The sequence below is a fragment of the Panonychus citri genome, unplaced genomic scaffold (assembly GCF_014898815.1).
Source record: "Panonychus citri isolate SS breed McGregor unplaced genomic scaffold, ASM1489881v1 Contig00068, whole genome shotgun sequence".
NCBI lineage: Eukaryota > Metazoa > Arthropoda > Arachnida > Trombidiformes > Tetranychidae > Panonychus > Panonychus citri.
In genome coordinates, this window is record NW_026515473.1 from 608,252 (window position 1) to 622,817 (window position 14,566).

Consider the following 14,566-nt stretch of genomic DNA (forward strand, 5'->3'; position numbering starts at 1 on the left):
CGATATCAAATGAATGAATTAAATGTTTATCAATCAATTAACCTTTAACCCATGACCTTAAAATTGTAATTCCATGAGGATAACTGTAAATTTAAGATCGTTAAAACAATAAATATGTAACAATCTGTCATGTTCAGGCAATTGATTGGAAGTCAATGAAATCGTTGACTTATTGATGAGATTGATTCTCATTAGTTTTACACTTAAATTTTACCAATTAAATCTAATTATATCATTCAATTATCATCGCAACTTCACTCTACCCACTCGTAAAAATCAATAAAGAAATTAATAATTATCCCATAAATCAGCATCAAACTATAGCTTAATTAACAATCAATAGAGCAAAAAACCAACTAGATTAAAGTTTATTGGTAAATGATAGTTACAATTTAATCGTTTGTTGCCTTAATTATCCAACGAAAACTTTTGAAAACTTAATTGTGAAATGTTATTTACTATTTGATTGGTAATAATTATCTTCAGGACAAACTTTCATAAACTTTTTCGAGTAATTTAAATAAATTGTGACTTAAATCAACTCAGTTTCCCATAAATGAATAAGTAATACAATAACAGTTAATCTTAATCAATAGCTGAATTTGTATCAATCGAGAAAAGTAATAAAAAAAATCAAGGTGACAATTTAAATCAATTGATTTGTTGAGATGAGAAAAAAACATTACAATTAATGGATATGTAAGTAATTTACACCAATAACAGTTAATTAATTACTGAGTGATTAATGATTGACACTCATTGAATATTGTCAACTGTTAGATTACAACAATTAGGCTTAGAAAGATGAAACAATTTAAAATGAACGCGAATCATTTTAAATTTTAATCAACAGATAAATAAGTAAATTAAGGTTAAAGAGAAAATGTAATTAGACCAATTCTCATGAGATGATAACGAACAAGATGAAATAATGATAATTAAATGTTAATCAACGAGAAGACAATATGATAATTATCTTCATGGTGAATATGTTACCTGATGTAAAGTCAACCCAAGGATGGAAAATATAACTTGTGTTGATATTTTATTTTCTCTCAATTTTTCTTTCTCATCTGTCATTCTTTTTCCTTTTTCATGGTGAAAATTCTGTAAATTCTTGATTCTATCGATCTGTTGAACTAATTCTGCTCAATGACTAGAGTATAATAGTCATTCTAATCTGCGCACTCATCATCATCTCTCTCGTTCTCTCTCTCTCTCCATCTTTGCGATTGAGAAACAACAGTTAGGAAAGAATCAGAAAAACCGATAAAAAAGTAAATTCAACCAGTAATTCATTTCATTTGATGATCAACAATCATTTCAACTGATTAATCAACAATAGTCAAAGTTATCAATTGTTTATTTTCTCGTTTAATTTGCCAATTGTTTCCCAATAATTAAATCATGAGTATTGAAGGTAAACCGAAAAACTTTCTCAGTCAATTTCGAGATGGTAAAACCAACGAGCTTCGTAATTTAACTGCAGTACAATTCATGGAGGTTTGGAAACACTATGACAGAGATGGTAAGTTGAAATTTAATTTTCCATCAACAATTAACTCCAACAATCAAATTGAATGGATAAAAATTGAAAAATTTTCCAAAACTATCAATATAAATCAATTTATATGATAATGTTTAGAGTCCAATCCACGTGAATCTCAGTTTAATATCGTTGGTATCATGTGAATGAATATAAATCACAAACATTACACATTTATCATGTTACTCAATCTCTTCATGATTATAAAACTAACCATGATAATCATGATTCCAATTTAGATATTGTAGTTTAAAGGTCATGAGAAAATGTTATCCGAAAGTGTCAAGTTAATTCATCTGAATGATATTTACACTTTGATTATTTCAATTTCGATTCTCAATGAAACTTTAAAATTCATTTTCCTCATCAAAGCAAAAGTTAATCGTTGATTAATTGTTTCGCATTGATTGTTGATTTATTTGGTAAAATTTTCGATAACTAATCAATAAACTGTCTTAATTGTCTTCTAAAGGAAATGGTTTCATTGAGGGAAGAGAATTGGATAAATTTCTTCGAGAATTTATCCTCTCAATTAATCCAACCGACGAAATGAATCCTGAGGTAAGTTAATTGTTAACAATTAGAAATCAAGTATTAGAAACAAAATTTTAACAATCGACTGGAAAATTGAAAATTCTGTTCCAAAATTCAGATGAACCAATTTTCGAGATCTATTCAATGTTATTCCCAAGTTGATGATTTTTTCTCAAGGTTTTCAGGTAACTAAATCAATAGATCATGTTAATACATCAACATAGGAATTTAAATCAACCCTGAACAGTTAATTAATTAACGATAGTACAATGTAAATAACCAATAGGCCATTTAGCTTGGGGAAAAGTTTAAGATGAAAGTTCATTTATGAGCAAGAAAATAATTCACATTAGTTTTTCCCTCTTGATGATAAACTTATCATCTAAAAATAACATTAACAATAAGTAGAAGTTGATTAAGAGCTATTAGTTAATTAGGTAAACAAGAATAGAAATTAACTAACTGTTAAGTAAATTATGTAGACAAATTAACTTATATGTACTAAGTAATATTAATCTGTCTCATTTGTTTATCAAATTTACCTCTTAAATTGACTAAATAGATCAGGTTGATTATGTTTACGTTGATTTATATTCAATTTGATTAAATGACTTACAATTAGTTTAATCTTATCATAAATATAATTTAATTATAACTTAAAATCAAATCTGTGTTTTTTTTATGTTTAATCTTGATCAACAATTAGACACTTGTTAATCAATGAAAATACAACAAATTTGTATCTATCAACACGAATTGCAAATTAGTGATAAGTTTAATCACAACTAATACATTATTAATTATTAATCTATTGATGATTAAATTCAATTTCCTATGAATAATGATAATCATTTACATCACTCTCTCATCACTCCCAACGCATTCATAATCTGAATCTATCATGAAAAACATGAAATTTCACATAATTTACCATTGAACAATCTTGAACTAATGTAATTGACTAATTATGATCATGATGGTGATGAGAAAATGAATTATTATCAATGAAATTACATAAATGTAACATATGAAACTCATAATGAATAATAATCCAGGCAATATAATGAAAGAATCAGCATGATAACTTACCTGTAGTCAGAATTGTGGTGATATTCATCATCATAGATTGTTATTAGTTTGAAAGAATCAATATCATCTAAATGGATTAATTGTTTCTTTTTTTTTCTCACAACATTTTAATTGTCACAATATCTCAGCTTTTCTCTGAGTCAACATTAGCTGATCTTAAGGATTGTTTCATGGAAGCTTATGACGATAATAAGGACGGAGCAATCGAAATTCGAGAACTGGCCCAGTTATTACCATTAGAAGAAAGTTTTCTTCTTCTCTTTCGATTTGATAATCCCTTGGACTCTAGTGTTGAATTTATGAAGGTAATCACAATTGGAATCGAATCCTTTAATCTCAATTAAATCCCTTTTCCATTAAGTATCATTATCCCTCCCAATAGAATCCAAATAATTGTCATTATCCTTTTTCCATTATTTTTATTATTAATTTAATATTAATTCTTGTGTATTCAGATTAACTGAAAGATTATCATGTTGATATTTAATATCGTTAATATGATTACATTTATCTTAGTTAATATGATTTCAACAATTAGACTTACGAGTGAATTGTTATCACGTTGATTAGATGGATTATCGGTAATAGGATCAGTCTCAATACTTTTCATTAAATTATCACAACAATTTACTTTCATGATCAATAAATTGAGTTATTACTTTTATATTATTTTGTTAGTTCCATCGATGGAAAAATTAAATTGTTAATTATTTTTCATTGATAATTATCAACGCAATTCAAATGATTAGATTGGCTTTTCTATCGTAGTATCCAGAAGGGTTTATGGATAAACGTAATTACTTTATTAATTATTGATTTTAATTCCAATGGGATTGATGATATTTTTTCACTCGTAACAATTTAGGTTACAATCATTTTAAAACGTAATCATTTAACTACTACTTATGCAAATGAGATTAACACAATCGACTGATTCTCATTGTAATAAAAAGTTAACCAGTTCAATTCAAACATTGACACAAACTGATGATTAACATTAGTAATCAAACTAATTGATTATTCAATCATTTTCCACTATTTCAGTTAACTAATTGTTATCTAAATTATCTTCGTAATTATATATTTATAGATTTGGCGTGAGTACGATACCGATAATAGTGGTTTCATTGAAGCTGATGAACTAAAGGTAATTAGTTGTAAATTTTTTCTCTACAACAACAATTTAGTTAATCAACTGAATTGATAATCCATATTAAAGGTCATATGAACATTTCACTTTCACTCAATTTAAAGTGATAGTTTTTGACACAATCGGAAATAAGATTTTGACTGTCAGTTGATTTAATTTGATTGTGCCGATGATGAATTTCAATTAAAAAAACTTTCTCCTTATAGCAAAGGTAACAAACTAACTGATTGTTAATCATGTGATGTACAATCATGTCAGTCAAATCAACTGTTGATTATCAAAGCTGAACAATTGATTGTTACAATAAACGAAACATTCAAGTTCAGGATTACTTTGTTATCTCATCATAATCATCATGATAATCACCATGAAATATCAATGAAAAGTTTTCCCCTCAAGACAAATGATAATACAACAAAAAAGGAAAACTTTTCCACTCAGAACTGGAATCATGTTTACCCTGAATAATAATACCCATTGAGCCGGAACAAGTTGATATGAACAAAATAACTGAAACTTATTATTTTGTCATGATAACAAATGAAATATATTATATCTAAACAAAGGTTAACCAAATAATATGTTATATTTACAGGGGATTTTTTTTTCATTTCAATCATTTTCTGTTCAACGATTTCACCATGATTTTTATTTACCAACAACTCGAGTAACTTAATTTATCATTACTTTCAAATTACAATTACGATTACAACCAACATGAGACTTGAATTAGATTAACTTTCAATTGGAAAAATTTTCCGATTAGACAAACAAATTGATTAATAATTAAAGTAATCAAATTGAATAATAAAAAAAATGTTTCGCTCTCGTTTTAGTTTAGTTTGAAATGTATTATTCAAGAATAACAAATGAAACAAATGAATATCTTTATGAGTCTAAATATTAAATTATAATCGATAAGCAATAAGATTAATTTATCTCATCATTGATTACAAGAACTTGAATCATTCTGATAATGATTAATGGTTCTCTCAGTAAAAAGATGATACTAATCAAGTTATCTTATATATTTAAAAATCGTTGATTACCTGGAGAAATTGTTGATTATAATGATATTAGATAATAACAGTTATCGATCCAAGTTGATGCGATTTATGAGGCTCAACTTTTAGGGATAAAAAAGGATATAAGATTCTAGGAATTGTTGGTTGACATTGTTATCAATGAGTCTATTTGGTTTGACTAATGGTTTCTACCTTTTTCATGATGATAAAACTTCATGTTCATGATGAGACTCATCTTCTTGTTACTCTCTCTCTCTCTCTCTCTCTCTCTCTCTCTCTCTATTTTTATCTATTATTTGTAAGATGAATCTTTTTTTTCCCAATAAGATCAACAAGATTACCTTCAGTATCTTCATCATTATCTATTAGTATCAGGTAAATTCTGACTCTCCAATCTATGGATATTTCTCAGGCTCAACTGTCTGAACTTATTCAAGATCAACATGAGGAGAAACAAAAAAGAAAGTATCTCATTTTCAACTGAACTTTACAAGAGCTGAACCATTAGTAGTTTCTTTTACTTGAAACTATTAAATTTACAAGGTGAAAAACCCCAATTGATTAGCTGATCAATAAAATTAGATTTAAATTGTGTATCTCTTAGTTCATTTTGATTTCGTGTCTTAGATTCATAATAACATTAAATCTGTAGTATATAACTTTCAGTCTTAAGAAATTCAGGTAAAGTTCAGGTAAAGGTTTTCCTAATATCTTTTGTGTTTATCGATCAATGATCATGATGAAGATGAAGATGAAGATGAAGATGAAGATGATAATATTCAGGATGGAAAAGTTAATATTTAACTTCTGAAAGAAACCATTAGTTTAATCATGAAAAAAGTACTACTCACTTTATGTTACCTGTCTGATCATTTACGATCATGATCAACTATCTATTCGTGATTTAGTAACGATAATTAAATTTATCCTGGTTCATCATTTGGTAGATAATTCAGTTTATGAGATAATCTCCAATCAATCCTTTAACTGACTGGATCAATTGTTAATCTTAATCAACCTCAAGCCTCTCTGGTAATCTGTTCAATTTTAATCCTTGATTGTCTTGATTAACGATCATTTCAATTCATTATAATAACAGTAATTGTTTATATTGATCAACTATTCAGATATTAGGTTTAGTTAATTATTCATTTTCATTTATCTTTTAATACAGTTAATCAACAATTATAATATTCAAGAGTAAATTATTTTATCGTTAACTTGTCACCTTCAATTATTAATTAGTATTTGGTTGATTATATTCATATTTTAGTCCATTACATGTTTTAATTGTCTTAATTATTTTCAAATTATTATTATTGCTAATATATTAATCATTGAGATAGAGGATTAATTGATTATATTAGCAACTAAATTTGAATATATTACACATATGAATTTATAATTTAGTAAATTAATTAAATTAAATGATTATTATTTTTGCCTGGACATTCAATTTCCGGATCAATAAAGTTAATTAATTTATGGACATTCTAATTGTTATTATAATTTATGTATTTTCAATATCATTAAAAGGTAAACATGATCAGTCTGATTAGATTGCGATTAAACAATCAAATTAAATGGTCGCAAGTTATAATCTTAATTCCGATGGAAACATGATTTAAATTCAGTTCTTGGATGGTCAATCAAAATTCTAGAATATTGATCTTAATTTAATTGTTGATTTTCAGAATTTCTTACGTGATTTAATGCGAGAAGCAAATCGAGGACCAATTGACGAAGACGTTGATGAGGATAAACTAATTGAATACACTGATACTTTACTCCAAATCTTTGATACAAATAAAGATGGTAAATTACAATTAAGCGAAATGGCAAAGTAGGTTAATTGATTAACTATTAATATTAATTTGTAATTGAAAAACCATCGACTCCATAATTAAGACAAATCAATGAACCTCTAAAATTGTCAGAAAGTTTTTCCTTCAATTTGTTTGTTTCATTTGTCGATTCTGATGATTAGAAGTAAATTAATACAACAATCAAGTGAAATCACGTTAATATCATGCAATGAGTTTCAAAGTCTTAGTATGAATATTTTACTCTGATTATGATATAAAATAATATTCTCAAGGAAATGAAACAAAAATTAAGTAACAATGCTAATGGATTTACTTGTTTAATATAATCATGTTTTCACCATGAATATAATGAGAAACTATGAGGAAATAACTCACCATGAGGAAGATGAACTTATCATTATGATTTTCATACAAGAATAAGAAATGAGATGAAATTATCTAAATGTTAGTAAGGTAAAATTCTGGATAAAACTTTTCTTTTTTTTTCCAAATGAATATGATATTATTTTCACCGAACACTTTTTGAAACAGTTTCATAAATATTTTCCCTTCTATTAACTTGTGATATTATTATCATCATATATTAGATATAATATTTAATATATTCTAAATGCTATCGAAAGAGTAAAGTTGATTACTGTGTATTAGAATCAATATGGAATATGAATCTCATGTTATTCCAATCGGTGAGAGCTATGAGTTTATTCCGGTTATATATTTGTACTTGAAACGAATTCCTTGAAAAGGCTTGGAGTGTTTTTTTTTCTTCTTATCGTTTCTGAAGATTATATGAATTTGAAGAGAAAAGGAAATGATAAAAAGAAGAAAAAATCTCGATTCTTTCCAATCAATGGTCCATTTTCAATCCTTTTTCCATGAGAATCCATATATGTATCATCGGATTTCTCATGAATCGGATTATTATACTCACCAGGGATTCTTGATAATAAGTTATCATCAATGGGAGTTGAAATTGGGAGTGAGATGATTGTCATTATGATGATAATAAACCATGAGAGAAATAGAATACCTTTTCAACTGTAACTCGATCAACTTTGGATTTTGAAAAGGATTCAGGATAAAATTCATTCTCATCTTTATCTACCTGTTAACAGAACTGAACCATGAATTGAACTGATCAAATTTTGAGGACAAAATTTCGAATAAAAAAAGAAAATTCTGTTACTTTTATCTCTCCTGAAAGAGATGATAATTCTTTCAAAAATTCTGATATAATCTATTTGTACTATTATTTATTCTGAGTATGGTTCTTTTCTTGTTCTTCCTTTTTGTCCAGATTACTTCCGGTCAAGGAGAATTTCCTGTGTCGATCTAATTTCATTGGAACCAAATTAACTCAACAAGATATTGAGACTGTTTTCGCTCTTTATGATCGGGTAATTATAATCATTTAAGAATCTCTATTAAGATTTTTCTTGAAAACTCTAATATTTAAATTGTGATCAAATTATCTGTTAACAAATAGTTAACTAGGCTAACTATGTTATAATAATTTCCATCGGATATCATTATACAAATTTCCATGATAACATCATCATTATCATCAACATATTTATGTATATAATCAGCAGTTTATCTCATTTTTATTCTGGTTTCATGTTCAATTTTCATGATGAATTTTTTTTACTTCTTTTCTTTTCCAGGATAACAATGGAACCATTGAGAATGAAGAGTTGAAAGGTTTTCTCAAAGATCTACTTGAACTGGTTAAAAGAGTGAGTCAACAATAACCATCCTCATCTTCATCTCCATCCTCATCCTCATCCTCATCATCTCAAATAACCACCCACTCGTTTTACTTTCACCTTCTCATATTTTTTACCTGGAGAGAGAGAGAGAAACTCATTCCAGTTCATTTTGCTCAGAACTTTTGTTTTTTTCTTGTCAGAATTTGGTGTATTTGAGATATTTTGTTCTGAAAACTGTTGATAATTAGAATCTGAATAGTCTTCAACAATTTAACTCGAATTGATAATAACACGTAAACTCTTACAATCAACTAACTGTTTAAAGTGAAACAATTTATCAATCAAAAAGATTCATCTATTAATATTAGTTGGCAATATAAACTAAACTTGTGAGTTTCCAGCATCATCGTTGAGATGATTTAAAACAGTAACAATCAGATTAGAGATGTTTAGTTTGGGAATATTTTTAAGGTAACAATCAACTAATCATCAAGATGAATTTAATTTAGAAAACATTTCAATTGTGAAAAAAGTATCAGTCATTTTGAAAGATCAACTTTTCAACAGATTCATCTTATTACAGATTCTGAATCGATTGTAATTTGAATTTTATATTTTCCATCGTAGTCTTTAACTGTACGTCAACATGAAATTTAAATGGTGAACAATTTATTCAACATTAAATTGCAATTTATCTGATTCCATGTTCAATGTCACATGAATCTATATGGAGAAATATTTTTCACCCCAGACAATCAACAATTTCAAGGTCAATCCAATTTCCATGGACAAAAATATCACATCGAAAATGATAAATTAATTGCTAATTCTTTAATATAATCAGTTATATAACGGTAACAGAAATAATTAATTAATTGTCATGGTTAACAAAATAAATCAATTCTTTTCACACTAACCAACTCGACATGACAATTTAACTATGATTAACATTAACAACACAATAGCCACAATTCTGGGTGATTTTTGAGAAAACAAATTAGATCAATTGTAATAATTAATAGATGACAATAATCAATTGTCACACAATTAAATCTAATTGTTTAGTCTTTTATTGATCTGATTAACTTTGAAAAAAACGTTTTCACCAAATTGAGTCTTCCCTTTTTTATTTATTACAAAACTTTGCTTCGTGTTACCGTTTCCATTTGATTGTTGTTGACTAATTATCTCTTAATTGTTGTTAATTGTTGTCAGGATTATGATGCTCAGGATCTGGAGCAATTTCAACGATCCATTTTAAAAGGATGTGATCTTAATAAAGACGGAAAGATTAACAAGAAGGAGTTAACTATGGTTCTGTTAGCATTGGCTCAACATGCTCAGGAGGAGGAGGAATCAATTGATGATAAGATTAATCATAATCTTAATCTTAATCATAATCATCACCCTCAATCTAATCATAATCAGAATGGTTCTCATGTTAATCATAATATCAGGAACAATAATAATAACAATAATAATCATATTAATAATAATCATCTCAACAAAAGTAAGATTAATGATAATAATAAAATTGTTACCATTAAATCAAATGATAAAAAGTGATCACAGTTGATTGTTAATTGCTCAGTGTAAGAAAATCATCTAATTGATTAATCACTTTTAAGATGCTGATTATTTTAATTGTTATTTTTAAAGGAAAACAAATCTTTTAATTGATTATATTAATATGATAATTTTATTGTTGGTGTTTCACATTTATGTGATTAACTTAATTGTTCATCTTTTAATTTCAATCAACCATCAAAGTTTTTCATTCAATTATCCGTTTAACATTGATCGCAATCAATTGCTTAATTTGTTGATTATAATTGAAATTAATTTTGTAAATTACTGGAAAATTTATTAACCAATATTAACCATAATTAACGATCAAAACACAGTCCACAATTAACTTTCTGATTCTGTACCATAACCACAAACTCAACTTAACAATTAACGCTTGATCAACATGATTTACTATTAATTGTTTTTAAGCTAATTCACTACTTACAAATTTCTGATTAATTGTCGATTGCAAAGTTAATTATCATCATCAACTATTATTGAAAGTTAAAACTTGAAAGCCTTGAACAATTAACTTTTAATTGTAACTCTGAGCAAGTTTATCTGTCAAGTTCAATTAACTTTTGATTACTATTATAATTATATTAATAGATTAATATTTGATTGATTATTTTGGCAAAAGTTTACAAGTTGTCCAACAATTTAATTAAATTGTAACCAATATTTAGATTAAAATTTAATCTACCATTGTAATCCTAATAACAACAATTAACGATGTAAATTAGACTTGAATCAATATTGTACATCATCAAATAATCAACAATTGTCTGCTTAATGATTAAAATAATAATGATTAATGTCCATTGTCATTTAATTCAATCATCAACAACAATTAACATAATGATCGGTAATTACTTTAATATTATCATTTAATATCAACAACAATATAAATTGTAAACAAAATGGAACCAGGAAAAGGTAACAATCAATTTAAATGATTCTTAACTTGGTCTAATAATTTAAGTGTCATCTTAATGATTAACTGTTAATCAGAATGAATCTAATTGATGTTGATTGTTCAATGGTTTTGGTTAAAAGTTAAATTAGTTATATTAATCAACTCTGTTGTTATTATCGTTAATTCATCAAAGAGATCAATCAAAATTGATAAACTAATTGCCCTGAAATTTGATTGTTTTCCTCGATCATTTAATCAATTAAACATTTAACTTATAATCAAGTTAACTAATTAATCAAATGGGAACAATAATTAGTGATGATAAGATATGATTGTCATTCACTGGAATCAAAATGCTGATGATTAAATCGTAATTTGTAGTTTGTGTTTATCAACCGATTCCCGATTGTTACAATAGCTATTTCATTGATTGTTGATTTATTAATTAGTCATTTGTTTTGATTTTGATATAAAAAAATTGGTAAAAATTTTGTTGATTGTTTGTTAAATCAACAAACATGTTCAAAGGTAAAAAGTGAATTATAAATATAATGATAATTATAAACTAATGGCAATTGAAATGAGTAACGAAACATTTACATAGACGGAGAGATTGTTGATTTGGAGTTAAATCTTAATTGCTTTTTTTGATTATATCTCAGATCTTGCTCATTAAACTTTGTATCACGATTGTTGATTTGTTTATGTTGATGATGATTATGATTTAAATCTTGAATTTACCAAATAATGATTTACTTATTGGTTTACTTTGAGTTTCGTTGATTATTTGAAGAGATTTCATCTCAAAAAGTCCCATTTGTAGGAAATGATTATACTTTGGATGGATTCGAGATTGTATTAAACGAAGTTGATTGAATTTAATGTAATTGTTAAACAATCGGGTCTCAGTGAACCATTGAAGGAATGATTGATGGCTTCGACTTTTAATTGAGGCAATATAAGCTTCCCGTTGGAAATCATCTTCGGTGATAAAAAGTCGAGCGGTTCCAATAAGTTCAATGAACATTTCGATAAAAGCTTCACGAGTAACACCGTCACGATATTTATCTTGAGGATCGTTCATGGAAAGGCAAAGATCAAGAGCAAGTCGAACTGCTTTAGATATTTTACTTGGAATTATTTTCGATTCATCTCCAATCTCCATTAAGACGATATTACGATCTAAATCAATGATTAACAGTTTATCATCTCGTTTTTTAATATTGTTGATGAATTTCCAAACATCTCTAGATTGAATTCCAATTAGAAAAGGCATGTTAATGGCTGAACAAAGTGACATATGATTTGAGGGAACCAAAGGCCAGAACATGTAATCCCATGAAAGTGGATAAAGTAGGGAAACAAGTTGACGACACGAGGCGATAAGTCGCTGTTCTTGTCGAGAGACAAGGACCACCCGACGTTCATGGATTAAAGTGGCAATACAGATGAGTAACAGATTAGGATTAATCAGATAGAGAAGATCAGATTGTTTGGTTAAACTGATTTGACAATCATAAGGAACTTGAATGTTGAGTAGGAAAAGGTAAGTTAAATCATCGCCTGGAAGTGCACAGCATTTTTTTTTAAGAAAAGATATAACGGGTGCATCAATCTCTTCTTTACCACCAAGAGTTTTGAAAATTCTTATATACAGTTCGGGAAAATAGACATCCGATACAATGCAAACGCGGCGTTTATAACGATTTTGACGTTCACAATAAGCGTAAAGAAATTTATCATCTTTCGTCCATATGGTAAACCAATAATAATCAAAATCTAGTCCAGGAAATTGGGTTAACTCTTCAATCAATTTAGTATTATTGAGTTTAACATTTCTTGGTATTATTGAGGTTAATCCGTTATCCTTAATGATTAGACAGCAACGGCATAAACTGACCTCCGTTTTAGTATCAGCAACAGAACTGTAATAATCGGAGGTATCAAGGGTATGATTTCGTTTCAATGTTTTCACGTAGATTATACGTTCAGCAATCTCCGATGGGCTGACCTCACTGGCGGTATCATCATCAAATTCTGGCCTATCCAGTGCAGTTATACGGGTAAATCGGCGTAAAGCGGAAAACGATTGTTTAATTATATCCTTTATACGGCTTGGTTTACTTGGTGTTTCCTTTACCTTAAACAAATCTGTAACCATGTAGGGATCAACTTCCGCAGGGGTAACTCTACCACGAAGCTTTTTATACTTTTCACTCATTTGAATATCATCTTTAACGGGTAATTCAGGTTCGGCATAAATATGTTCAAAGCTTTTCGATCGTCGTCTTAAAGTTGAACTTCTTGAAGGTGTTTTACTATCATCATCAACTGAACTATAAACATGATTAGAATAATGATATGGATTAGAATTTTTGATAAAATTCTTATTATCCTTATTTGAAGAGAAATTGTTATTCTGGTTAACTCTTGGTAATGGTGAACGAGCTCGACGAGAAGTTACCGGTGAAACTGTTCCAGTGATTCGAAGGCTTTTCTTTGCATTAAGATATAAATCATGAGCAAATGTTCTTGGTGGTTTACTGGGTGGTGCTGGACTATTTGAAGAGACACCATTGGTAATATTCATTTCTGTCAGAATAATAGAAACAAAAAATAAAAGGTAACACAAATCAAACCATTAAACAGAAATGAAAAACTATCAACACAAACACAAAATGAAAACCCTAAAAATACACAGAGAGGGTTAATAAACCTTGAGAACAGCAAAAATATTACAAGTCAACAATTCCTATAATGGTCATTGGATAGATTTTAACTGAGATAAATAGCTGGTTCTTTGAGAGTGAATGATGGTTAATTAATTAAAGATGATAAACAAAATTAATTATTACACAAAAATAGAGAAACAAGAAAAAGACAATCAACAAAATGAATCAACTGGTTGGAGAGAAAATTTTTTTCACTTTGTTTCTTGTTTTCTGCCATCTGATGGTAACAGTTGAGAAAGAAAAAGATAATTATTATTGAATTGATTTTCCCTCCTTTTTACTTTTCTTCACATTATTGTTCACACTAATTCACTTAACAATTAGATGACAATTAGTTAATAGGAGAGAAAGGGTTAAAAGATTAACGAATGATTAGTTTACAATTCGTTAATTGTCAAGGTAGAAATTCACTTTTCTTTAATTTCTCTTGCAACTTGGATTCAGATCCATAGAAGATCGAGTCCAACCCG

The 14,566-nt window shown here is 27.8% G+C and overlaps 2 protein-coding genes across 2 annotated transcripts; one reads left to right on the forward strand and one right to left on the reverse strand.

Moving 5' to 3' along the window:
* The first annotated feature begins 1,228 nt into the window (after positions 1 to 1,228).
* LOC128386276 (calbindin-32-like) lies at positions 1,229 to 11,522 on the forward strand. Its single transcript, XM_053345283.1, has 8 exons — positions 1,229 to 1,528; positions 2,019 to 2,107; positions 3,298 to 3,474; positions 4,260 to 4,316; positions 7,039 to 7,187; positions 8,468 to 8,567; positions 8,835 to 8,906; positions 10,095 to 11,522. The coding sequence occupies exons 1-8, from the start codon at positions 1,408 to 1,410 to the stop codon at positions 10,443 to 10,445; spliced, it is 1,116 nt and encodes a 371-aa protein (XP_053201258.1). The 5' UTR covers positions 1,229 to 1,407; the 3' UTR covers positions 10,446 to 11,522.
* A 263-nt stretch (positions 11,523 to 11,785) lies between these two features.
* LOC128386273 (DENN domain-containing protein 2B-like) lies at positions 11,786 to 14,499 on the reverse strand. The gene has a single exon (XM_053345279.1). It carries the CDS (start codon positions 13,952 to 13,954, stop codon positions 12,089 to 12,091), a length of 1,866 nt encoding a protein of 621 aa, XP_053201254.1. The 5' UTR covers positions 13,955 to 14,499; the 3' UTR covers positions 11,786 to 12,088.
* Between the last annotated feature and the right edge of the window lie 67 nt (positions 14,500 to 14,566).